Source organism: Python bivittatus, unplaced genomic scaffold (assembly GCF_059951505.1).
Source record: "Python bivittatus isolate LINGU-HERP-01145 unplaced genomic scaffold, Pbiv_v1 ctg000580_np1212, whole genome shotgun sequence".
NCBI classification, from domain to species: domain Eukaryota; kingdom Metazoa; phylum Chordata; class Lepidosauria; order Squamata; family Pythonidae; genus Python; species Python bivittatus.
In genome coordinates this window covers 23,534,080-23,561,715 of record NW_028277087.1, presented here as the reverse complement: position 1 = coordinate 23,561,715, position 27,636 = coordinate 23,534,080, and the positions used below count along the sequence as shown (strand labels likewise).

The 27,636-nt window shown below is 40.5% G+C and overlaps 1 protein-coding gene across 1 annotated transcript in view; it reads left to right on the top strand.

Moving 5' to 3' along the window:
• Positions 1 to 27,636, top strand: part of AKT1 (AKT serine/threonine kinase 1) — a 116,905-nt gene that overhangs the window by 13,223 nt on the left and 76,046 nt on the right. The window contains exon 2 of the mRNA XM_088149769.1: positions 8,505 to 8,652. Coding sequence (XP_088005895.1) covers positions 8,607 to 8,652 — 46 coding nt within the window. The 5' untranslated portion in view covers positions 8,505 to 8,606. The remainder of the gene's footprint in view (positions 1 to 8,504; positions 8,653 to 27,636) is intronic.

Genomic DNA, 27,636 nt, shown 5'->3' with positions numbered 1-27,636 from the left:
TTTTATTTATTGGTTTATTTCTATAATTTGTCCCATCACTCATCCAGTAAAACTGTTCTCTTTATTTTTGATAAATAATGGTAGGGATGAAAACCTTCCCTAGTAGTTCAGGCTATTTGGGAAACACGTTATGTGCTTTCAGGGCCAGATTTAAGTTTTGCATAGTTGCATATTAACAAACATGCTCCATTATAGCCTATTCAGAATAAATCATTGTCGATCGCTATGTTATGTTGCTTCTATGACATTGTTGCTCTGACTCTGTTCCTTCCTGAATGTGAACTATTTTGACCCCTGCATGCTATTTAATTTAGAGCAAAGGTATTCAGAATTTGTTTTTCTCTCCTGTGTGGAGTTAAACTCTGTAGGATGTGGAAGATGAGTGGTGCAATCCAGTGCACGTGTATTCAGACCTAAATTCCACTGAGTTCCATAGCATCTTTGCAAACCTGCATATAAGATAGCCATCTCACCTTCCTAGACTTTGCTACTTTTTCCTTGGCTTTGCTCTGTAAAGTGAATTCTGATACTGACATGTAAACATAGAAATAAAAAATGAGACTTAACATTCAGATAATCTTTAATGTTGAAAAATCAATAAACTGAGTCATTTCTTAGCTATTAAAATTATGAGAAGCTTGGGCAGACATCACTTAATAAAATCCTAGTAGGTAGAGGAAATTATTGGTTTTGTACATGTACCACATTAATCCTAACCTCAGAAAAACAACAAAAAAGTTCCACTAAATTTCTGTCATTGTACAAGTAATCCTTGCTTAACAACAGTAATTGGGACCGGAATTTCCATCACTAAGTGATGCAGTCATAAAGTGTGATGTCATGTGACCATGCTGCTTAGCAACGGCAGTTCCGGCAACCTCTGGTTACCATCATTAGGCAAATCACTGTGTGTCATTAAGTGAGGACTTCATGTGACTGTGACTTCCAATTTCCTGCTGGCCTCCCCATTGACTTTGCTAGTTGGAAGCTGGCAGAGAAGGTCTCAAATCATGATCACATGACTGCAGGATGCTGTGATGGTTGGAAGTCTGGGCTGGTTGCAGAGTGCCTGGATTGTGACCCCAGGGGCACTGGAACGGCCAGAACTTCGAGGATCAGTTGTAACTACCACTCATTCAGCACAGTCATAAGTTCAAGTGGTCATTAATTGAAGAACACCTATAGTGCCTTTAGAGATGAGTTCTTGGGCTGCTAAGAGGCTGCGTGTAGATCCAAAATTGCTTCTGGTTTAGCATGTGAATCCAGCCTCCTTTTGATGTAGCTTTACATTGAATCACTTACTTCTAGCCATAGCTGAACTACAGTTCAGGTTTGGTGGAAGACAGATTGTTTCATCATTTCTCTGTGCACTTGTTTCACTTTCATGGAGATGCACCAAATTGTAGAACAGGAGGCATTGGTATCATTCCTTCCTCAACTCACTTGGTAGCAACTTGTATTTGTTTTACTCCTTGAAGATACTAGTTGTTTGCCAGGCTAATATTGTTTCCAACAGGCTAGTCACTTTTGTGGGCTTATTTGCAAGGTTGTTGTGATAGAATGGAATTATGAAGGCCAGGCTCAGGGAGATAAGTGTGTTCTTAGTTCACCGGAGGAGCATGGGAAGTTCAAGAGGATGAGGCTGGCACCTCCCTTAGGAATTCACGGTGTTGTGGCTGGCTGGTTTGGGAGCTAGGTTTCAGTCTGGGGAGATTTTCTGTCTAGAGGTTGTAGCTAATAAACACAGTAGAACTGAATTTGCATTGTCTCTTGGAGTTCTTTGGGCTAAACCTGACATCAGTCTCCCCAGACTGAAACCTAGCTCCCAAGCCAGCCAGCCACAACACCGTGAATTCCTCAGGGAGGTGCCAGCCTCATCCTCTTGAACTTCCCACGCTCCTCCAGTGAACTAAGAACACGCTTATCTCCCTGAGCCTGGCCTTCATAATTCCATTCCATCACATCAATTGATGTCAGGTTAGGAGAAGGAACTTCAGAATCAGACCTGGATAAAAGTCAGAGGCAAACTATTTCTGCCTTGTGCCAAGAAAGCTATATGGACATGGTTCTGTGGACTTTTATGTGAGTATAGCTGCCATATCAAGTAAGAAAGCACTCTATTAGTACTGGGGAAGAGCATCAAACTGTGTTGGCTATCAGTAGAGGCGAATATGTGTAGCTCAGGGTTGAACTGTGAAGTCCTTGGGGTTCTCTGAGCTTGGTTCTTTTCTTGCAAACGTTTCATTATCTAGCCAGTAACATACAGTAGTACTAATGGGTGATTGGAATGCCAAAGGTAGAGAAATGGAAGAATCTGAAATTACAATAAGGCTTGGATTGGATAAATGCAATCACAAGAAATAGAGTTTTGCAAAGAAAATTCTTGGTTCATTCTGAATAACTGCTTCAGGCAGCATAAATGCAAACTCTATACATGGATATCACCAGATTCAGAGCATTAGAATCAAACAAATTACATAATAGGGCTGCGCAGCACTTCAGATTTGAGTCCAAAAAGGTGCTGTGGAGTACATGGCAACATAGCTCCTGATTGTGCTCTTTAAAGCAGCTGCCATGCAATACTGGGGGAAAATGCAGCTGTTTTAAAGAGTTTCAGACAAGTGCCATTGCATGCTCCAAAACACATTTTTGTAACTGAGTCCAATACATTGCACAGCCCTTGCACATAAGAATAAATATATGATGGAAAAGTACAATCCATTCAGTCAGGACATTTTACTGGTGCTAATTGTGGAACCGACCATAATATATGGCTTAAATTGAGAAAATTAAGAACAGAGGTATGCCGCAAAATTTGGCCTGGACAAGATACAGTCAGAATATAAGGCCAGTGTAAGAAACAGACTCAGTGTACTTGTGCAAAACAAAGAACTGGGAGAGTTATAGAAAGAGAAGACACAGTGAAAAATCTGGGTTAATATTCAGTATTAAGAAGACAAAGGTACAGGTAGTTCTTGGCTTACGTTTATTGGGTGGCTGGCTCATGATTACGACATTATAGCGAGCTGTGTCTTGTGATCTCCATTTCTGACCTTCCCTGCCAGCTTCCCACAAGCAAAGTCAACGGGGAGGCCAGCAGGGAAGTTGCAGGTTGCCCCACTAAGTCACTCCCGCCACTTTTCTCCTGAGGAGCCTGCTGTGGAGTACGAGATCCCAGGGATGTCGTATACCATAGCACCACTCACCCACCCGCACTTCATAGTGTGCACCTGCCTGCAGCACCTGCCATGGCCTTTGCCGATCCACCCACAACCTCCACTGGCCTTCCCACAGCCCCCACTGACCCGCCCACGCTCCCCAGTGCCCGCCTGTGGCACCCATGCACACACCCCCCCCCGCACTCCTTACCTGGAATACCTGCCTCTTCCTACTTAATGACTTGTGCATTCTGGGGTTATGACAGCAATCAGGACTGACAGAATTGCAGTCATGTGATGTCATGTTTTACCACTGCCACAATTGCTGTCGTAACCCAAGCACTACCTTTAATATCGACCAGCATGCTTAACAGATTTATAGTTACAGTGAAGACATGAAAGTGGTAAGTATATTTATTTTCTTGAACTCAAGAATAAAGATAACTATGGACTATGTGCTGAAGAAGTAGATAAATTCTAGGGAGGAAAGTAATGACAAACTTGGACAAAACTTTGAAGGAAAAGGATGTTTTTGTGACTACAAAGTTCATATTTAAAGCAGTAGTTCCAGTATTAATGTACAGCTCTCAAAGCTGGACACTGAGAAAGAGTAAGAAACAGACGCCTTTGAATTATGGATTTGGGCACAGTTACATTGTACAGCGTACATTGCAAAAAGATCCAGTGAAAGGAAGGACCCAATAAAACTAAAATGGTTTAGGTTTAAGGTCTGCACCCTTAAAATGGTGGTCAACAAGCAGAAATATACTTAGGGTCTGTGATGTCAGTGGATGATGAATTAGAAAAAACTATACCTAGCAAGGTTGAAGGAAGTAGAGGAAGGGAAAGATAATGGAAAGATGATTAGGTGGGATTAAAAAGATAACTGAAATCTCCTTGGATTATCAAAGACCAAAACACTGCCAACCACTTACAGTGAAATTTAGTGATGCAGTTTGAGGAGGCCGCAAACAAGCCACATATAGCCCATGGTTTGTAGATTGCTCCCCTATAGTTATACTAGTTTTTGGATGCCTCTAGATCAACTGATTGATTTAACTAGTTGCTGAGTGGACTCAGTTGAAAAACATGACTGGAAGCAATGGCTGTATTTACAGTTGTGAAGTACTGCCTGATACTGCAGTCATCAGATGAGAAGTACATCCTGTGTGAGCCAGTGCAAGGCAGCTTTACAAAATATTGAGTGGGGGAATGCTAAAAACTAAGGATATGAAAGATCCTTCAGCTTCAGCTACAATGCTGTGCTTGGAGATGGGGTTTTTCTCTCTTGATAATAGACTTTTGTTTCATTTCCTTGGTGAATTTGCATAGATTTACATTCACTTGTGTTAACAAGCAGTAGATAAGACAGTTCCTTAAAGGAAAAGTAACTACAGTGAGAAGTTCGTTGCTAAGGTGCTAAGTTTTTGTTTTGTTCTGAGTGTTTTTCAGAGGAAAAGATACGGCTTTCTCTGAACTGCTGTTTTTGAACTCAGTAGATAGCAGCTTTTTACTGCAACAGAAACTTCCATATTGCTGTTTCTTTGTTAACTATTACTTCCAAAAGAAAGAAGCCCTTCCTTGTTGAAGTTTTCAGCCATGGTGAGCTAGGAGTGAGCAGCTTTTTCCTAGGCTGGTTTCAGCTTCATTATTGTACAGGTCGTCCTCGCTGAACGGCCATTCATCCAGCCACTGTTCGAAGTTATGATGGTGCTGAACGAATGGTACTTATGCCTGGTCCTTGAAATGACGGCCGTTGCAGCACCCCCACGGTCACATGATCAAAACTCAGGTGCTTGGCAGCTTGCCTGCATTTATGACCGCAGGGTGTGCTTTAACTTTCCCCTCACCCTATTTCCCCCCATCTCTGCCCTTCTGGCCACCCTACACTTTGCCACCCCTGCTGCCCTGTGCTCCACCGCCCCCAGCTGACTGTCTTCCTCCCCCTGCTGATGAGGTGCGCCTGGCCTGACCCTCCATGAGGCCTTCTTCCCTAGGCTGTTCCCAGCCTTGAAGTCACGCAAGGCCTCAGGAAGAAGGTCTCATATGGTCAGCAGCTGCCTCACAAAGGGCCAGGTCAGGCACGCCTTGTCAGCAGCAAAAGGAAGAAGATGGTGACATTCAGCTGGGGGCGGTGGAGTGCAGGGTGGCTTGCACACCTTCCCGCCCCCGGTAGCAGACACCCCTAGCCCAGCTGTGCTCACGTGGCACTGCAGCAGCCACTTGCTCACCCTTCCACACCCAGCAGGAGGCACCCCCAGCCTGGCTGTGCTTATTCCAGGCTGCGAGAGCCACTTATCCGCCTGGTGGCCTGCTTGCAAGCCTCCCAGGACTTGCAACTTCCTGCCGGCTTCCCTGTTGACTTCGCTTGTTGGAAGCCGGCAGGAAGTCAGAAGGAGGTCCTTACTTAACGACCTGCAATCCTCGCTTAACAATGGCAATGGGGACTGCTGGGATTGCCGTCACTAAGTGATGCAGTCATGTGATGCCGTGCTTTATGACCGCATCGCTTGGCAATGGAAATTCTAGTCCCAATTACCATTGTTAACATCAATATGTGATGAGATTTTAATTTGAGTTGATGTTAGGGCTTTTATCAGTGGGTCCCACTGATTCAAAACTTGTATTAATTATACTGATTTTTCCATTTTTCTCATGATTGCCCCAGAATGCTCTCTATTAATCCATCCTAAGATAAAGATGTCCACCAATTGAGCTCAACTTGTCTCTTTTTCTGTAGAGGTAGATTTCTTTATTTATGAAGCATTGAGTTGCAGCCATGCGTCATTTTTATTTTCTAGCAATGTCTGTGGAGCCTGTGAAGTTGATAGCAGAGACTGATGGTATGTTTTGAAGTATGCCAACTTCCTATTTAATGCTTATTTATTAGAAAACTTTCAGAACTTTCTTCTAGGAAAAGGAGCCTGGCAGGTGCACTTAGGTTCATGCTGACCAATTCTGGAGGTTTTTATTTAATCATAGTATCCCATTGTATCTGAACTGAGAAAAAATAAATACCAGATTCAGAGTAAGCCTCATATTAAACCATAGTCTTTAAGGTCGAAGCTTATTTTAAACCTGGTATCCAATTTCCCATAATTCTGAAGACTTCCAGAATTAATTGCAATACACTGAGAAGCAAAGAAAGAAGAGCAGGGCTGTGTGTGTAGACTTAAGGCTTGCACATATCCTAGCTTAATAAACTGAAATGGTCATTTGAACTGTGTGTAAACCTGCTTCAATTGGCATTGTGAATGTCTTGGTTTTAAATCTTCCCTCTGCTGTCAGATCCCCTTGTGATTGTCAGCAAATTGTCCCCTGTCAGCCTCAGCCATCTATATACAATATGGGAAAATAAAGCTCAGCTTTAAGTTGAGTTAAGACAGTCCAACTTCTCATGGTAGCAGTTCTTACAGTAAGATCTCATCATTAGTCCTCTGCTCTTTTCTCTCATATATATGTATCATATTTGACAAACACTAGATTCTATTGATTTGATTATGTGCCATCAAGTTGTTGTGAACTCTTAGTGACCACATAGATAAGAAAAACATAACTATGCTTCCAGCATGCAGAGATTGAAACTCAGCTGTTGCTACACATTCTCTGCCATATACAGTAGTCTCAAAAATAATATTCTATTTAATTAATTGAACCTGAAGATTATGTGTTATTAATTTAACGTTCTATAAAACTGCAACCCATTGATGAGTTAAACTAGGATATTCCAACTCATGTTCCAAATAATGTGCACATTTCCTATATTTATCTTAATACAACTTTCCAATGGTAAAAAATGTAGATTTAGACATTTACAAATTTTTTCCTAATAATATTACTAATTCAGGAGTTTCAGATGCAGCTAATACAGCGGCCCAAAACAATGAACTCAGAAGGTATTTTAATTAAATAGATTGTCATTCAGCAGTCTTAGATAATCCACATAGTTTTTGCAAAACTTCAGGTATTTTAAAAGTCTGATCAACAAAACTGATTCAAAGGTATTGTTACCTTTTTTGCCAATGAACTCCAGAAGGATTTACCAGCAATTTTCAGAACTGGGTTGTCCTATAGCACTTTTTTTTTTAAAGAAATGCATAGTGAATACATCTGGAATATTCACCAAAGCTGCTGCTATTCATAATTTCTTAGCTGTTCTCACCCTTTCACTCTCACCATTTCTCCAGAAAATGCAACTATAGTATTGGACTTATCTGGAACAGAATCCAGTCAGTCTTACCTTTAAACTTAGAGATTCTTAGTGACTCATAGTGTATTCTTTGTCTAGCTGTAGCAAATATTTGCATTTGTAGTTAATTTCTGATAATTCAATCAAATTGTAATTAAAATATATTCCATATAAAGGGGGGAAAAAACTAGTTCCGCTATGTAGAAGGCATTGGGAAGAGGATTTCAATTTAATCGTTTTGCCAACGTTCTAGTTTTTTACAAAACAGAGTCTGTTGCATGGGAAGTCTGTTACATCAAAGTCTGGTAAATTGAGGTTTCAGTATCATACAAAGCAAGAAGTGGGGAGTAGTGAGAGCAACAGCAACAAACATGTAATTTCCCCTGCCCAAATAAACAGACCCAGTTAGCCGGGTTCACACAATTCTAAGCTATACACCATGGTTTATAAACTACAGTGGCTGGGGTCCCATGCTGCATTGAGCTAAAAGCAAAGAAACCACTTGGACCAAGCAGATGAATCTTACCTTTGTTTTATGTTCTACAAAGTCACCAATATTCACTTGCAAGTTTTCAAGAATTTATCTGAATCCAAGGTTGGGACAAATTTCTGCATCTGGTGGCTGGGCCCTGTAGAGTAGTCTCATCCATAAGGCTAGGGTGAATAGTACAAGACTGAGACTTAGAAAGCTCTCAGACCTAGGTTTTACAGGCAGATGCAGCCATGACAGTTTTCAGTGTGAGATACGAGTCATCTAAAGTCCCAAAACAGCTGAACAGTGAGTGATGCAAAATGTTTAAGAAATCAACTAAGATATAAATACTGGTCTTCAGTTAAAAATGTGGTGCTGAGGAAATTGCATCTTGGTAATACTCCATAGTTCAAGATCTTATTGAGACTTCTTTCTTTCTGTCCAAGTGATGTAGCATCTAACTACTAAAATCATTTCCATATTTGCGGATCCCGTCAATGTGCAGGGATTCTTACTCAGTGTCACTCCCTTTGCTGTAGTTTCTTTTTCTTCCAGTTGTGTGTTTTGCTCTGTATTCTGCACATGTTTTCAAGCAAAATAAATCTTCATCACATATTCGTATTTTTACCTGCCTTTTTGTTTACTGCAGATTGATGGTGTGCTGTTTTTTTTCTCCTTTTGTTAGGAGTAGCTGAAGAAAAGAAGTAGAGGAGGAGGAGTCGAATTGTTTTATCTGCAGCGAAGTGGCGGAACTTTCGGCACCTAACGCAGCGGAGATCCTGTCATTATGAATGAAGTAGCAATAGTGAAGGAGGGATGGCTGCACAAAAGGGGTAAGCCAGTTCACCTATGTGCAGGTAGCATCTTCATCATCCATCCCTTCATTCCCTTATTCAGGGAAGTCCAAGGACTGTCAAAAAAAAGTCAAGAGGGCAGCCACAATTGCACGATTGAAGCCTTGCCCTTCCTTACATGTGTTGCATGTAAAAAAAGAACAGGGCTTTGATTGTGCAGCCATGACCTCCCTCTTGACTTTCATGATTTTCCTCTTTCCCACCCCCATGGATCCCACCCTACTTTTAATCCCTTTAACCTGCCTTTTTGTCACATTTTGTAAACTGCCTTAAACACTGGGTGATGGAGAAACGGTAGGAATAAAAGCAGTGAGTGAAATTCAATTGAAAGACACTAAAACAAAAGTGCTATGTTTAAAAAAAAAAACTTTATTACAGTCATAGACCAGCATAAAAGTGCTATGTTACATTTCAGCATGAAATAGCAAAATACAGTTCTTTAGAAGGTGAGGTGGGGTACTCCAGAAGCTGTTTAAATAAATGCACCCCCAAGTAGGGAATGATAACCAAGTAGAGGGAGAAGGGATGTTTGCCTCTCTTGTTACACTTGGAGGAAAATTATGTGTTGTTAGCGCTACTGTAGTAAACAGGTTAAATCTATTAAAGCTGGTAACCACAGATGTATGAGTGAGGTTTCCTGTTTTGTGCAAGATTTTTTTCTGGAAAACAAAGTAAACGGTAGAGATGGGAGTGCTAATATTTTATGGGCTTCTAAAGCGGAGCTCAGTGATTTTTTTTTTTTTAATCAAAGGATGTATTTGAAGTTTTGAGAGTATCATGTTCATTCTTGCAAATTGACTAGTCACAAAAACCCCATTTAGCAGAAAGGAAGCTTGTGACGTTGCTCCCTGCCACCCTTTTAGCCCTCCAGATGGTTCTCCAGCACCCCAGAATTTTCTTTTGCCTTTCTTTTCTTGAACAAGTGGGTGTACGTCCAAGCAACACATTGGGCTATAGTCACTCCTTTTTATTTTCAAAGTATCTCTAAGGTACTATGTAGGACAGTGTTGTCCAAACCTGGCCACTTTAAGATGAGTGGACTTCAACTCCCAGAATTCCCCAGCCAGCCATGCTGGGGAATTCTGGGAGTTGAAGTCCACTCATCTTAAAGTGGCCAAGTTTGGACAACACTGATGTAGGACCTAGAGGCCCTCTTAGAAATGAAGATTATGTTGCTGGTGAATGTTTTGCTTTGCAGCATGGCAGCTTCCCATAAATTAATAGAATTAATAGAATTTTTTAAGAGTGACATTTTGAGGGAGGAGGAGACCTGATGAACAAGGAAGGACATGGGGCAGTGGCAACATGATCTGGGATTGGGGGATGTTAACATCACTCCCTGCCATGGACAGATCACTCCCTCTTGGCCCTAGATTTTTCTCCAGCCACCCCACACTGCAGGAGGTAGGCCCTGTTTAATCAGCTTGCTCCAGGTGACTGATGAACCCACTAGGATTTCAGAGGGAGCTTGGGGTTATTCCTGAGGTGCCCACTTCAGCTGAGGTCTTGCAATTTGGAATGAGCATGGGACAAGGGCCTTGAACTGGATTGCACCTGTGTGAACTCTGTGATTGTGGATCCCATAGAGCTTCCTGGTTTATAGAGTAGCTCCAGGAGATGAGACAGCACAGAAGATGTCTAGAGTGCTGCTGGAGGAAGACTAAGAGTGAAGCCGACCAAACACAAGTGAGAGCCTTTGTTAGGACATACCTTGTGGTGGTAAGAGCAGTGAAGAGCCTACTTCTCCACTCTAATGGCATCCACAGGTAGCTGGCCAGCAACCCTGTTTTGGATGACCAGGTCCCTTCTGGGTAAGTGGAGAGTAGGAGAGCCCTGCAGGGCTGCTCTGGATATCTGTTTGACACAGTCATTCAGATTAAGCTCTGAGTTGGACTCTTGCTGGGCACATCCTATGGAGATGTCCAAGGCACGTGTTAACCCCATTACTTGGGAGAGGTTCAGGCCAGTCAGTCCTGAGGAAGTGGACACTCCTTGTTTCTGTGAGTTCTGCCACCTGTATTCTGGACCCATGTCCCTCCTGATTGGTCAAGGCCGCCCAGGAGGTTGCATGTGGTTGGGTCCAAGTGGTAGTTAACTTCTTTTTGCAGAAGGGGTTCCGCTTTAAAGGAGGTGGTGGTGTGTCCTATTCTCAAGAGGCCATCACTGGACCCAACTGTATTGGACAACTTTCATCCAGTTTCCAACCTTCCCCTTTTAGAGTAGGTTGTAGAGAGGGTGGTGGGCTCTCAGCTCCCACCTTGATGAAGCAGACTGTCTGGACCCTTTTCAGTGAGGATTCAGGCTGGGTTATAGTACTGAGATGGCATTGGTTGCACTTGTGGGTGATGGGGGGTGGTGGGCTTGGAATAGGGGAGATGTGTCCATCCTGGCCTTCCTGGATCCCTTGGTCATTTTCAATACCGTCAACCATGGTATCCTCCTGGATTGGCACTGGTGTTTACGAGAGGGGGGGTGCTATTTTGCAATGGCTCTCCTCCTTCCTCCATGGCCAGTTCCAGTCAGTGTTGGTGTGGGGAAGAGGTCCACCCATAGGTCTCTTCAATGTGGGATGCCTCAGGGAACTCCTATTTAACCTTTACATGAGGCCTCTGAATCCGATCACTCCATGGCATAGGGTACGGTATCATCAGTAGGTGGATGATACCCAGTTTTTGTAGAGAGTAAAGACGATGACCTTGACAGAGAGAGCGAAGATCCATTACCAAGACAACAAGCAGATAAACATTGAAGAACTCCAGATGAGGGGGAGGGGTCCGAAAGGGTCTCAGACACACACACTCAAAATTCACATGAAGATAAAAGAGAGGGGAGGAAAAGCACATTCAGACATGCAAGATTCTGTAACTATAGCCAATCTTAATAAAATTAGTTTTAGGCTCACCTGGCAACTGTTTCTTGGTCTGGTCTACCTTGTAGGGCTAACAGTTGTACATCTTGACCCCCTGCTGGGCAGGTGATGCAATTCAAGTGCTTACCTAGTGCCTGGAGGATGTGAGCACCTGGATGGGGACAAACCAGATTGGACTCAACTCTGGCAAGACTGAATGGCTGTGGGTTTTTGACCCCTGTAAATCTGGAGGGTATCATCCTTGACTCTTGACAGGATAGCACTCCCCCAGACACAGTTGGTATGCAATCTTGAGCAGAAGTCCTCCTGTGCAGCTCCTGCTCAAGAAGCAGGTGGTGGCTGGGGTCGGGGGGAGGGGCTTGCATAGGTTTGACTTATCTGCCGGTTGCATTCTTTCCTGGGCCAGGAGGCCTTCCTCACTGTCACTCACACCTCAGTCACCTCTCGAGTGATCATAGGCCTTTGGCGAGGATGACCAATGCCCCTTTCTTCCTTTTTCTTCCCCTCTGGGTTTGTCCCCAACCACACTTAAAGAACCACCGGTGTAGAGGACCAAACCTTATTCCATGTTGGAGCTCCCACACACATAAACTCTCTTTCCCCATCTATTTTGACTAAAACTGCCTGCTTAGGAATTTGCTACAGAACAGTGACTCCAAACCCCAATGCTTGTAGACAATCTAGCATGATCAGTGGTATTGAAAGCCTCTGAGAGGTCTAAAAGGACCCAGAGGGTCACACCCCTTTCATCCAGGTCCTGAAAAAGGTCATCCACCAGGATAAACTAAAGCCATTTTTTCCCTTGCCCAAGCCTGAATTCTGACTGCAAGGCATCCAGAAAATCCATTTTGTAATATCTTCTGAAGCTGAACCCCACTACTTTCTCCAAAACCTGGAAAGGGAATTATGGACATTGATTGAAAGTTGTTGTGTCTAGAAATGGCTTCTTCAGAAGGGGGTGCAGGAGCACCTCCATCAAGATGGCTGGCACCATAGCATCCCATAATGAAGCACTGATTACCTCCCAAATCCAGCTGCATTTACCCTTCCCAACTGCACAAATGAGCAAGAAGGGGCATGGATCAAATGTAGGAATGGTAGAACTCATGCCTATCCATTTCCTTGGTTTCTACATGCTTAAAAGAACTCCAAATCATCTTGCAAGACATTGTCCCATTTATGTTGTCCGACACAGTGTAAGTGGAGTCAAGCTCAAAGCAAATGCAAGATTTTTTGTCTGTTAAAAAAAAAATTTGCAAACATGTTACAGCAGCTTGCAGGAGAGTTTTCACAGAGCTACCAGATATAAGTCCACAGACACAATAAGGTCAGAATTATTGTCATGCTGCATTCCCAGACATGGGCACACTACTGTGATTGGTTGAGTTCATTCTCCATCATTGCTCTAGGCATTGCTTTACTCACTTCATCTCTTGCTGTTGTCTCTGTGTTCCAGAGATCAGTGAAGCACATGCCAAAGCTCCCTGCAAATTTGCTGGGGAATTGCCTAAGCGCCTGTGAAGCCTAAAGGGTCCATTAGGCACCTGGGCCCAACCATCTTAACCAATTCTCATGCAAAGGTTTAGCATGAAATCCATCAGAACTGAAAGCAAAGGGACTCTACCATCAACCTTGCAATAAAATCCAGGAACTGATGGAGGGTTGCTGCCAGATAATGGGGCAGCTGGTTCACCAACAGCTACCCCATCTTGTCTCTAAAGCTTGGTATTACATACAGGCCCAGTTGCTCTTATTTATTTAGTGACGAGGTGGTCAAGGGGTAGGTGTACATGTCATGTCCGTCCTCCTTCTACTATCTCTCCAGCAGATGATGGCTTTCAAGGCTTCAGTTAACCCCTAAGGGAAAATATTACAATAAGACTCCTCCATGGCCTTTTCAAGATTGGGAAGAATGAGCACTCAGGGTGCTTAACAGTGATGAAAAGATATATAACTGAAAACATAACAGCAGTAGCACCCTCCGTCACCTCTGACAATAAAGTAACTCAAAAACACAACCAAGGAATATTTGAAAGCACTTCCCAAACTCTACAAAGGAAGAAGAAAAACAGAAGTGTCTTTCACAGAGGATGAAAACATTTGAGGACTTGCAAAGCATATTTTACCACAAGATTATATAGGTTATACTGAGAATCAGTTAATCTTCAGGGTTGAGAAGGGATTTAAACCCAGATCTGGTCCTACTCCAGCATCTCTGTACTAAACTCTGCTGTTTTTTCTCAGTTTGACTTGACCATACATTTGCTTTGCCGTGTTGGAGGTTTTAACAATTACTGTCGTTTACCATCATTTTATTCTTGTGTGAAGATACCAGGATTGTAGCCTGGTTTTGTATTTATTTTTGTTTTACATTTTTGTGAGGGTGTCTTTTTAATAGTGTCTTTCCGTTCACAGCAGTGGCAGTTTAAAAATATACTAAGAATGGAGAGGAAAAAAAGTGGCTTTAAAAGGTTTTAAGTAAACTAACCACAGAATGTTTCCAAAACCAGTGTCTGATACTGTGAGCTTGTGAAATATGTTCAGGCTATTATTACAAGAGAGGCTTATGAAAAGAAAATCTACAGTAACATGTATATATTTTTTAACATTCTCTCTTCCTTCATTCTTTTAAAAGGAAATGAACTCCTATATAATTTGTTTTGTTGATTCCCCATGCTTCCTTTAACTGATTTCCTATTTGATGCATAAAAATCATAAGGTGAATTCTAGTATGTGAATGATGCTATGTCTGAATTTTAGTTTTCCTTATTGGTTCACAGATAACTTTTAGATTTCAATAGGATAAGGGGCCTTCTCACATGCTAGCAAAATAATGCTTAGGATCATCCAATGCAGATTCATGGAAAGGAAGATATCAGGTGTTCATGCTGGCTTTAGAAAAGGAAGAACATGAGACATTAAAGGTGATGCATGTTGGATAACTGAGATATCCAAATAATACCCCCAAAAAAGTCAGTATGTGCTTCATTAATTATAGAAAGGCCTTAAATGTGTCGATTATGTCAAGCTATGGAATATGTTTAATAAAATGGGAATTTCAGACCGTCTCATTGCCCTAATGAGAAACCAATATACAGGTCAGGAAGCCACAGTAGGACCAGAACGTGGAGAAAAAGACTTCCTTCAGGTTGGCAAAAGAGTGGAGACAAGGGTGTATATTCTCTTCTTATTTATACGCAGAATATATATTATGGGAAGCTGGATTAGAAGAAGATGAGTGTGGTTTAAAAATTGGAGGTTGACAAACAATAATCTGCGCTATGCTGATAACACTACTTTTATAGCTGAAAATGCAAATGATCTGCAAGCCCTAGTAATGAAAATCAAGGTACACAGTGAAAAATGGAAGTAAAATTAAATATAAAGAAGACCAAACTAATGACAACAGGTACAATAACCATCTAGAATTGACAATGAAGATGTTGAAGTGGTAGAATGCTTCCACCTTTTAGGATCAGTTATCAACAGTGAAGGAACCAGCATCAAGAAATATACTGCGGACTAGCACTTGGTAGCATAGCAATTATGGCCTTGGAAAAAATGCTCAGATGCTGGGAACTGTCCATAGTTACAAAGATCAGAATTGGCAAAAAATAGTTTTCCCTGTGATACTGTAAGGAAGCGAAAGTTGGACTTTGAAGAGGCAGAATAGAAAGTGTATTGATACATTTGAACTTTGGCATTAGAGAAGTCTTTTGAGAATATCACAGATAATGGAAAAAACAAACAAATGAATCATTGAACAAATCAACCCAGAGTTCTCATTCAAGACACAAGCAACCAGTCCCAAATTATCATACTTCAGATATATTACTCGGAGACCTAGCTCTCTGAAAAAGTCTATAATGCTGGGAAAAGTGGAAGGAAAGAGGAGTAGAAAACAACTAGCAGCAAGGTGGATAGACTTAGTTACAGCAGCCATGGGTGCCTCATTGGAAGACCTGATGAACCAGACTGGGGACAGATCCTCCTGGAGAAGATCTATCTGCATGGTCGCTAAAAGTTGACATCAATTTGATGGCTCATAATTAACCAATCAAAAGGATCTTCATGTTGTCTTTTGAACACTGTAGCACAGTGGTTGCTTAAATTTAGCTCTTTCATTCAGCTAGAGCTATGTAGATATTGTGATGGTTTATGAGCAACTCAAATTCTAAAATGCTTATGCATTTCTAGCATCTGCTATGCCTTGCATAGGTGGGCAATGTGGCAGCTTCTGGATTTTTTGAAGTACAACTATCACCATCCCTGACCACCAGCTGTGGTGGCTGAGGCATTGGGAATTGCAGTGTGGTGTAGTAGTTAAAGACCATCCACTATCCACAGTCCCATCCATCTTCAGCCATTGAAACTCACTGGGGGACAAACCAGTTGCTCTCTTTCAGCCCAGCCTACTTCACAGGTTCCTGTTATAGGATAAATAGAGGTACCCACATAAGACACCTTGACAGTCTGTTAGAAAAAGCAGGATACAAATCTAAGAGATGTTTGGAGGATGCTACATTGCCCATATTTGATGCAGGTCATGTATATTAGTACGAAGAGAAACATCTGGAAATCAAAATAATTCTTCCATACTTTAAATGCCATTTCTTGGTAAATTGCCTTCCCAATATAGAATTGAGGAAGTGCTATGAACATCAGAAAAGGTCTTTATGCTTGTGCTGCAGCTTTGAGGTGAGGGGTATTACCCCAACAAGCTGAAATTTCATTAAAAGAATGAAACATGTCCTAATAATATATACACCTATATATTTTCTATGTATTTGTCAGCCTTACCAGGTAGACCAGATAAACACAGTCAGATAAGCTAATTCTACTTTATTGTAAAGCTACAGTAACAGAATCTTGCACATCTGAAAGTACAATTCTCCTGCTATCTCCTTCACAGCCAGAGAAACTAGGGAGGGTCCCTTCTGAGCCTCTTGCCCTGCCCACTATCCAGCTGTGGGTTATGCTGTCTCTTATCTGACCATTCCTTAGGCAGCATCTCTTTGCCCTGTCTCCCAAGGTCTTTCCCACATACTGTTACAGTATTTGAATTTTATGTCTTTTAGTATGCACTGCTTTGAAAAATAGAAATGGAGTAGGTATACAGTGCATTCGGAAAGTATTAAGACCCCCTTCACTTTCTTCAATTTTGTTATGTTGCAGCCTGATACTACAATCGTTCAAATTCACTTTTTTTCCTCATTAATCTACACTCAGTACCCCATAATGACAAAGTAAAAACAGAATTTTAGAAATGTCTGTAAATTTATTAAAAAGAAAAAGCTGAAATATCACTTGTACTCAAGTATTCAGACCCTTTACTCAGTACTTTGTTGAAGCACCTTTGGCAGCAATTACAGCCTCGAGTCTTTTTTGGTATGACGTGACAAGCTTTGCACACCTGGATTGGGGGATTTTCTGCCATTCTTTGCAAATCCTCTCAAGCTCAATCAGGTTGGATGGGGACCGTCGGTGGACAGCCATTTCCAGGTCTCTCCAGAGATGTTCAATAGGGTTCAAGTCAGGGCTCTGGCTGGGCCACTCTAGGACATTCACAGAGTTGTCCCTAAGCCATTCCTGTGTTGTCTTGGCTGTGTGCTTAGGATTGTTGTCATGTTGTAAGGTGAACCTTTGGCCCAGTCTGAGGTCCTGAGCACTGTGAAACAGGTTTTCATTGAGGATATCTCTGTCCTTTGCTCCATTCAGTTTTCCCTCAACCCTGACCAGTCTCCCAGTCCCTGCTGCTGAAAAACACCCCCACAGCACAATGCTGCCACCACCATGCTTCACTGTTGGGATGGTAGTGGGCAGGTGATGAGCAGTGCCTGGTTTCCTCCAGACATAACATTTAGAATTGAGGCCAAACAGTTCAATCTTGGTTTCATCAGACCAGAGAATCTTGTTCCTCACAGTCTGAGTCCTTCAGGTGCTTTTTTGCAAACTCCAAGCGCGCTTTCATATGTTTTGCACTGAGGAGAGGCTTCCATCTAGCCACTCTGCCATAAAGCCGAGATCGGTGGAGGGCTGCAGTGATGGTTGTCTTTCTGGAACTTTGTCCCATCTCCACACAGGATCTCTGGAGCTCAGTCAGAGTGACCATCAGGTTCTTGCTCACCTCTCTTACTGAGGCTCTTCTCCCCCAATTGCTCAGTTTGGCCGGGCAACCAGCTCTTGGAGGAGTCCTGGTTGTGCCAGACTTCTTCCATTTGAGAATTATGGAGGCCACTGTGCTCTTGGGAACCTTCAGTGCAGCAGAAATTTTTTTGTAGCCTTCCCCAGATCTGTGCCTTGCAATAATCCTGTCTCTGAGCTCTGCAGGCAGTTCCTTTGACCTCATGGCTTTTGCTCTGATACAGTATGCATTGTCAGCTGCGAGGCTTTCTATAGAGAGGTGTGTGCCTTTCCAAATCATGTCCAATCAATTTAATTTACCACAGGCGGACTCCAATCAAGGTGTGGAAACAGCTTAGCAACGATCAAGAGGCACCTGAGCTAAATTTCAAGTGTTGTTGCAAAGGGTCTGAATACTTATGCCAATGTGATATTTCAGTTTTTCCTTTTTAATAAATTTACAGACATTTCTAAAATTCTGTTTTCACTTTGTCATTATGGGGTACTGAGTGTAGATTAATGAGAAAAAAAATGAATTTGAATGATTGTAATATCAGGCTGCAACATAACAATTGAAAAAAGTGAAAGGGGTCTCAATACTTTCCGAAGTATTTAAACAACAGTATACATCTTAGGATTTTTAGGAACCCATTTTTTAACATGTTATTTCAAAAATCTAGGATTTTTGGAAAGCTTGATTCCTTGATGCTGACGCTGCTTTTTACAGGGCTTCCTGTGTAGGGCTTTCTCTTAGAAGTTCAGTATTGCTATTTTGTATTAAGGAATTAAATAGAGGCTCTGTTTGTGTCTCCTAAGAGCCATTTGTTTGGGCATTCAAATTAATTAAATTAATTAAATTCAGGACTTTTAGTGATGACTAGGTTTGGCAATTGCCTGATGTCCACTGCAGGGACGCAACTTTTCTACAAAGCTAGGAACAGTGGGTGGGTTAAACATCTAAATATATTGTAGAACTTTGTGTGTGGCAGTGTAAGAAGTTTCCACTGTGGCCTCCTGTATGCCTTTTGCCTGCACTAAATGGGGAAATGAAATGAGACTCCTTCCTCTGTGTCTGTCTTGGTAGTTCCTGGCAATGCCATGAGTCAGTCACTTAAAGGAAGTGCTACTTCCAGGACAGCAGATGTTTTGCTTGTGGAAAAACTAGTCATCTCTCTGACCTCAAGCCAACAGTTTGCAGATCTTATGAATGAACTGTTCAGTTTTCAATGGACCTTGAGTAGCCTTGTGACTCCTGTTGCAGTGACTTGGGGTTGCAACAGCAGCAGCAGTTACAACTGACTTCCTCTGTTTCTTGTGTTTTATACATACGGCATGAAAGCATGTGGCATGAGTTCTGTAGTACAAGGAAAGCGAGGAGCAGGGTTTTTGTGGCTGCTAGGAGTGAGGAAGTTTGGTGCATGGTAGGAGAAGAAGCATTTCGCTATCTCTGTATATACCCCCCAAAATCTCATGGAGTTTGATGCTGATCAGTGCATTTCAGCTTATACTTTGTATCTTAAAACATTTTTATGCAAGCCCCCTTCTTGTTTTTTGGATTTCTAAATGGTACTTCTTGAGGCAATTGTTACTGAATTATCTTACCTACTATGGGGGAGGGGTAGTAACCAATTCATAAGATTTTTTTTAATCTGTTGCTTTAAATTTTTTATTTCCTTTTTTAAAAATACTGTCTTTCTACCAATTCACTGAAGTATAATAAATCCAAAACAAAAAATGAAAGCCAGCTAAAAACTTGGAAACAGTTACAGCCATAAAAAGTGCAGACGCCTCAGTGTGCTTTGTATGTTTCTGTTCTGTGGTGTGGAGGGAGGTCAGCCATCATGAAGTTACTGCGAAAGGCTAAATGTCCTGTGCAGAGAAGACTCCTGGATATCCTTAATTCTGAGACTCCATTTTCAAATTTTGGGTGGTTTGGTGGAAGCTAGATGTAAGTTTTTCCAGGTCAGGCTAGTTCATCAGTGATTCCTGGAGAGGAATGATTTCTCCATGGTGATGCACACTTTTGTTTCATCCAGTTAACTGCTGTAATATAAGTGACTTGGAATGCTGTTTCTAAGATACTGACTGTCAAAGACCACATATGGTGTCCAAAACCACTTGCAGGAGGGTCTTAGTTTCCAGTTGGCTTTTAAACCCAATTTATTTGACATTCATAGACTTAACTGTATTGGCTGCAGGATTCTTCGCTCATATGAATTTGCTGGTGTTTCTGCTTTATATGTTGTCCTTGCCCGAAGTATGCCAACATAGGCCTTGTTTTGAAGTCATACCATAATTGTGCAATTCAATCCTGGGAAAGTTTGTTTTGCTTCTTTTTTCACATTCCAGGTCAAAGTGATTCTCATCCAGAACATTTTTTTGAAGTTCTCTTTTCTGAGAACTGAGGGAAGCTGGAATTGTGTTTTGTATTCTGTTAATATATGTTGTTCAGATTTGCTTACATGCAGCTTGCAAAACACCTTGGTTAGATTTTTTTAAAGGTGGGCTTCAAAACATACTGCACCATAGATTTGCCACAAATGTTAAGAACACAGTGCTGTAACAATTAGGGAAGTGCTTGAATAGAGAAGTAAATATGGAAAGCATTTTAAGAACATGAAAGTAGTTATAGAAGACTAAGAAAGCCAGTTTTATTGTTATGCTGTTTTATAAGATAAAGATGCAAGGAAATCCAGTTGTTACTCAACTTGTGGCAAATGCAGTAGAAGCTCAGAAAGACTGACTAATCATCCAAAGTTCATTGTGTAGCCACACTGACTCACAAAGGAAATAACTGGAAGAACCCCTGGGGCTTGTGGTAGAGGTAGGCCATTCTTCCATTGGTCTGTGAGATAAGATGAGTCTGTGTTGGTTTGGTATGGGGAAGACAGTTGTATCTTCTTCATCAAAAGTATTAGTTTGTCAGTTTCTTGTTCTTTTTAATCACTCTGATAAAACCTTCTCTTATCCAATAACATATAAAAAGGAACAAACAGATATACTGAGATATTGAATGAAAAGGGTGAACTTAAAACTATGCAAGCGTTGGAAGAACAAGGTATAAAAATGAATTGGTTTTCATATTTGCAAATACAATCTAGATTTGATAAAGATTTTAAAGCAGAAGGTATCTATGATAAGCTGACTGTTCTAGATAAAATTTTGATGGGTACTGATGAAAATGTGATTAAAAAACTTTATGGACATTTACTAGAATTTAAAATGGAGGAAGAACAGGTCAAAGAAACAATGATTGCATGGGGGAAAAATTTTGGATATGGAATTGATTTAGAGAAGTGGCAAAAACTATGGTCTCAAAACTATAAAATGACGATGTCAACTGCATATAAAGAAAACTTGTATAAGATGTTTTACAGGTGGCATTTACCCCCAGCAAGGATCGCGAGAATGTATAAGAACAAGTCCGATAAATGTTGGAAGTGTCATCAGATACCCAGCTCATATTACCATATGTGGTGGACATGTTTAGAAGCCAAAAGATATTGGATTAAAATCCACACATGGTTGGAAAAAATGACAAAACAACATATAGACTTTAAACCAGAGACATTTTTACTGGGAATTATACCGGAAACATACAGTAAAGAATTGAAATATCTGATTGTAAATGTTTTGACAGCGGCTAGAATTGTATTTGCTAAGAATTGGAAGAATGAAAAAGTACCTATGCAGGAGGAAGTTATTAAGAAAATTATGGAATGTGCTGAGATGAGTAAATTGACATTTGAAATTAGAGAGCAAGAAGACAAACAATTTTATATGATATGGGATTTGTTTTATCAATGGTTGGACGAAAAGATATAATAATGTAATAGATTAGGAAATTATATAATAGAAACTCGATAAACTGATATAAATTACTATATATATATATATAATCAATGGACAAAATGATAAAAATCTTACAATGAAAGCTGGTGTTATAGATAGACTAGTCACAAATGATTAATAATTGATAACTGATAAATATATAAATATATGTTGGATAGATAATATGAGAATCTATATAAATGGTGAGTGAAGAGTGTGAAAGGATGGCACAAAGGATTGGTAACTGGCTGACACACGGTTTAAGATGGAAGATGGTTTTTATGTTTTTTATGTTCTTGTTTGTTTATGTATGTTTGTGTTTGTTGTAAAAAATAAAAAACTTTTAAAAAAAGAAACTATTACAGACCAGTATTTGTAAAAACATTTATCCATTTCTCCATTTTAGTAATAGGTATTGAACAGTAAATAGGCATAACAAGGAGACAAACTCAATTTGTACCTAGTGTGCCCTTTCTTAGCCATAGTTAGTGGTTTTATAGCAGCAAGTGAAATTATACTGGTTCCTTATATCACTTGATTTCTATTGAGGTTGACACTACATGAGCTTCATTGGCCACTCAGTAGAAGTGATGGATTATAGCATGGAGCAGTTAGTAGTGTCATTATCTAGCAGCTTGCTTTATTAGTTTAAGGAACAAGAAACTCTGGGTTGTAATGCTAGAATTTTCTTAGATTCCCCTGACTTCTAAATTTGAAAGAGGCAAGTGTGATACAGCAGATAATTAAATGGTTGGGCTAAGAGAAAGATTCCTTTTGGTATCTCTAATAACTAATGGGATATATAGCAAAATGTAATGTAGAGTAACTGTTTTAAAATTTCCAGCCAGTTTTTCAACCAAATTTAATTTTATTCTCCCAACAGATAATTAAAAGCGTGGAGACTTTGGTGCTCTCTGAGCTTGGTTGTTTGCTTGCAGACATTTCATTAGCCAGCTAGATAACATCATCAGTGATAGTGAGTGTGGGGTTTGCTTCCTGTTTATGTACAGTGGCTTGCCCTGCCAGTGTTGGTGGGAGTGTGGTTTTCTCCTTGGTAGTTCCTTGATTAGGGTATTGTTTTCTGCTTGATTGTTTATCTGGTGCTAATCCCCGCTTATCTGGGTATTGGCTGCTGGAGGCATGTGTTCTGGTCATTTTTGTTTCCTTCTTAGCTTTTTGTTGTCTCTTTTGAATGGTGTGTAAATGTGGTTTATTTCTATATGTCTGTTGATGACTGATTTGTCTGAATGCCTAGCTTCCAGGAATTCCCTAGCATTTTTTGGATTTGGCTTGGTCTAGGATGCTCAGTTTCCCAGTTGAAACTGTGGTTGAATCTGTCCTTATATTGTGAGATTAAGGAGTTTTCATTGAGTCTTCTAACTGCTAGTTGATGTTCATGGATGTGCTCTGCTAGTCTTCTGCCTGTCTGTCCTACATAGTGGCTGTTACAGTCCTTATACTCTATGTTGTAGATGATTCCTGTTTTTTCTTCTTTGGCTACTTGGTCTTTTGGTTAATTTAAGATGATTTGGAAGGCTTTAGTTGGTTTGTATGCCACACTACCATGCATCAAAAACATCTCAGAAACAACCAACAGATTATTACAACCACACATCATCAGCATCAGTGTAGCACACAAACCAACTAAAGCTCTCCAAAACATCTTAAGTCGGGACCCAGTCGGGAATTCCTGGGAAAAAGACCAGAACACCTCCCCTCCAGCAGTCAACACCCAGCTAAGCAGGGATTAACACCAGACAAACAACCAAACAGTAAACAATACTCTAATCAAGGAATTCCCAAAGAGAAAACTGTACCCCCACCAACACTGGCAGGGCAAGCTACTGTATATAAACAGGGAGCAAACCCCACACTCACTAGCACTGATATTATCTAGTCAGGTAATGAAATGTCTGTAAGCAAACAGCCAAGCTCAGAGAGAACCAAGGATTCCACATTTCAACCCTTACCTACTAATATTCTCATCTATTAGATAATTAAAGCTGTAAAAAGCTGCTCTTCCCTCAAGCATTGGGATGGGGTGAGGTTGAGCTTGGAGATTGTATTGGAGAGTGTGGTTGAGTTGCCAGGTTCTGATTTGTGTGTGTGGGGGAGGAGGTATTATTGTTGTGAACCGCCCAGAGTTGTGCTATATAAGGCAGCCAGTCATATAAGTCTTTTAAATAAATAAATATTTAAATAAATAAATCTGAGCACTCAGTCTTTGCTGAAAATTACCCTGCAGTTCTAAATGAATTAAATAAATCTAAATTTGGAATTGTAAATGCACCTATTATCCCTCAACCTTTTTTTTTCCAGTATGGATTTAATGGCATATGTTTGCTTACCTATAGTCTCTACAGAAATAAAAACCAACAGTGTTTTGGAAACCAAAGAATAAGTTTTGCTATACACATTTGCCCTGTGTCATAACAGCAATAATATTTTTAGAGTTCAAAAGATCTAGAACATAGTCAAATGGCACAGGAACTTCTTGAACTTAAAAAACTGTAGGTTTGGACAGCAGATCACCTGGGCACTTGGTATCTACTGCTTGGAACTCCACAGTAGAAAAGTAGATTATGGATATTATAAATGTTTTTGAAAAGCAGTATTTTATAAACAGGTGGTAAAGAAGGGAGAGCAGTCTATTGCAGCTTTCCAGATCTGGACATCAGATATGTGAATTTTATCTTCCACATGTCTTGTGCTGTGCTTGCTGGGGAATTCTGGGACTTGATGTCCATAGAGCTGGAAGGTTCCCAAACTGGGGGACATTATGTGAGTGAAACCAGTTTTTTAGTAGAAGACTTTTTAAATTGGGTTTGTTTTGGAGAATGGGCAGAGCAGCTCTTGGATCATTGTGATCAAGCATAGGAGACACATCCAATTCCAGGGTCTGCTCCCAATTCCTAAGTTGCATGTAGAAAATTAGTAGTGGCAAATTCCAGTTTTTGAAGAAGTTCCAACAGCTTCCAAGAAGGCTAGGAATTATCCAAGACATTGTTTGGAATGCTTTGCTTTAGACAGTGGAAACATGCATGTGCATTCTGAATAATGGTGCTGCTTCCAGTGTGCATAATGATTTGCTCTTTGATTGACTTGCTTCTTGAAGTTTGCTTTAGATTGTGGCCTCCGTCATATTTTTCTGTGGCTTGATTAAATGTTCTGAATGACTATAAGTAAGCCAGGCATGCTTTGTGATCATCCAGATTGAAATTTACATTGATTTCTTTCTTTATTTGAAGGATAGCAATACAGCACAGGTTTAGAGCACAGGCAGACAAGTGGGGTGGAGGGAAGAACAAGCAAAATTGGTGCATTAATATTCTGGTGGGCTTAACATTTTTTTTTTTTTAAATAATTCTTCCACAAAACTATTCTGAAGGCTGAAATTTTGGCCTTGTCGGTTCTGATGATATCACTTCACTGTAGTTCTCAGAGGTCAAGAAATAGATGTGCTTTAAAAGGATACTCCATTGGAAATGGAAATAGATGTAAAGATCAATGGTTTAACCTGTCCGTTTAGCATGGTAGCAGCTAAGCAAGGATTGGTCCCTCTCCCCATTCAGTCCTCTAACTTAATAAACAAAGATAAAACTAACATTTGGAGCAAAGTAAAGGGGGGAACGGGGATGTTAATTTTGTAAGGAAAAAAATTAAGCAAACCATGCAGCATAATAGGCTTTTGTGATGCTAAAAAATGCACTGTGCCAAAGTTATGGTAAGAATTTTGTAGGTTTTCTAGCTGCTGGAACAGTTCCTTCCTCTGTTACAAGTTTTTCCAGCATTAAAACACAGAAGAATAGAATAGCATATTTTTCTTTTTTTAATACCAAAAAATAAAAATAAAAAAGCAAATGACAATGCAAACATTCACCACTAAAATGAAGCTGGCCATTCATATGATGTTGCTAATTTGAACATAAACATGCTGCTAACAGTCTTGGTCTTGTAGTATAATTTTTCTATATTTCCTGCATCATTCCAGAAAAAAGCCAATTATTTTTCTTGGAGCAGCAGAGTTAGCCTGATCTTATGAATGCTGGATGTAAAACTGAATGCAAAAGATTTAATAAACGAACCCTCACCTATATTCTGTCTGAATATTTTTGCAAAAGTGGAGAATGCATTAAAATTACCTCTAGCGGCAGCTGGCTCTTTTGACAAGTATAGACTGTCATACAGTAAACTTTCTCTCTAGTTTTAGTCATTACATTTTTAATAATTAATATCTTACCATTTGCCTATTTGGCCCTAGAACTAGCTTTCAGTATTTTTTAAATACTTTCTATATGTTGACATCAAATCTCAATGAAAGTTATTAGTACAAATCACTGAAGTTATAAACTACCATAGAACTTCAATAAATAAATATTTCAATCTGACATCTTGATTTTTATTTTATTTAATACTTTCAAAGCCAGTCAAGGAGAAGGAATTGCCCCAATAAGAAGCCACCTTAAAAAGATCTCATCCTGTATATCTCTTAAGGGACTCCTTCCTGGTTCTTTCTTTCCTTTATACACCTATATTGTACATGACAATCCTTTTAGATGCACTTCACCTTATTCTGAAGCCTAGTAACATATTTCCACGTGTGCTTGTAGTCCTTCTTTGCTTTCTTCCCAGAATAATTGGTTTGCCTTCTCATTCTTGTGAACACCGCAGAAGATAGCTGGTATGTGTTAGTCAGGGGCTGTTTCCCCTAGGGTTTAATAACCGAAGCAGAAATATCCATTTCTGGATTCAAGTTGAAAACATACTTCAGCTTATACAGAAAAAGACATATCCAGTCACTTCCCAGGACCATGACCATACATATTTGCAAACATGGGAGATCCTCATTAAAGTTGACCCCAGCCACCTCACTCTCTCTATTAAATCAGAAGTGGGATTGTGCTTTTTAGATAAGAATGAGATCCTCTGAAATTCTCCCATGCTTGTCAGCACTGGCAAAGTTTCATCAAGATAATCTCAGTGCATTCTTAGCCTGCTCTCAGGATAATGTTACTGCTCATAGTCTGCAAGGAAGGTGTGAAGGCTGAACCCAGCAAGGCAGGAAGTAAAGAGTCTGGGATCTGACAAGACTGTTATGAAAACACTGGGCAGGTGCTCTCAATGTCTAAGGCTGAGAAACGTGGGTGAAAAGTCCATTACTATGTAAGGGAGGGAGAAAGAGACATAGAGTTTAAACCCTGGAGCTGACATGTAGATATGGCTAGATTCTTACAGTCTGCAGTAGCTGATCTTAGTCATTATGAGAGCATCTTTTACGTCTGCAGTAAAGGCATCTGAACCTTTCCCTTGAATCTTTTGAGCTCATGTGAGATTTATTGCTATGCCTAGAGTGAAGCTCTGACAGCAGTGGAGAAGGGATCAATGCTGTGCCCTTCAACCAAGCTTAGTTGTTTAAGGCATCATTTAACCCTTTTTGCAGCAAACCTGTGTGTAATAAATAGGCACAGTGTTGGAACCATTGCCTTGAAGTGTAAGTATATATGAATGGGAGATTGATGAGTTCTCATATTTTAAAAGTGAACTACATAGAGCCTGCTTCATGTGATGCCCTCTTGACGTATTTTGGGGTTTCCATAGTTACACAGCATTTTTTCTGCACCACTGCCAATTGTCGAAGAAACTGCTTCCTCACAAACTTACCCTCTGGTACCTCACCCTGGTGAGCAATTTGTTCCATAGTCTGGCTAGACAGGGTGTAACTTTGGAAGGATTTCTTGTGGTCCCAAAGTCTTCATTTTTCTATGCTCCATTTTAGATGTAAAATGGCCTATAGCCGGTTGTGGTGGTTCAGAAATGCACATTTGTGTGAGGTATCTGTATATATCTTTCATATTGTACTACTCTCTGCTACTGTTTCATCATGGATTTCTGTGGTTGGAATACAAACTGGTGTAAGCACTGGTGGTCAGCTGTGCAGAATCCATTACTGATTATGCTCATATCTGGCCACTGTCAATTGAAACATGGACTTTTTTGTCCCCAAAGGCAGACATCAATGAACTGTAAGTGTAGCAAGCAGTTTTAGGCAAGACCATGGCCATATGTAGTTAAAATGCCTTTGCAGAGCTTGGGATTAACTCTTGGGGAAGAGTTGGATTTTTCTTAAGGCCCTTTGAGTC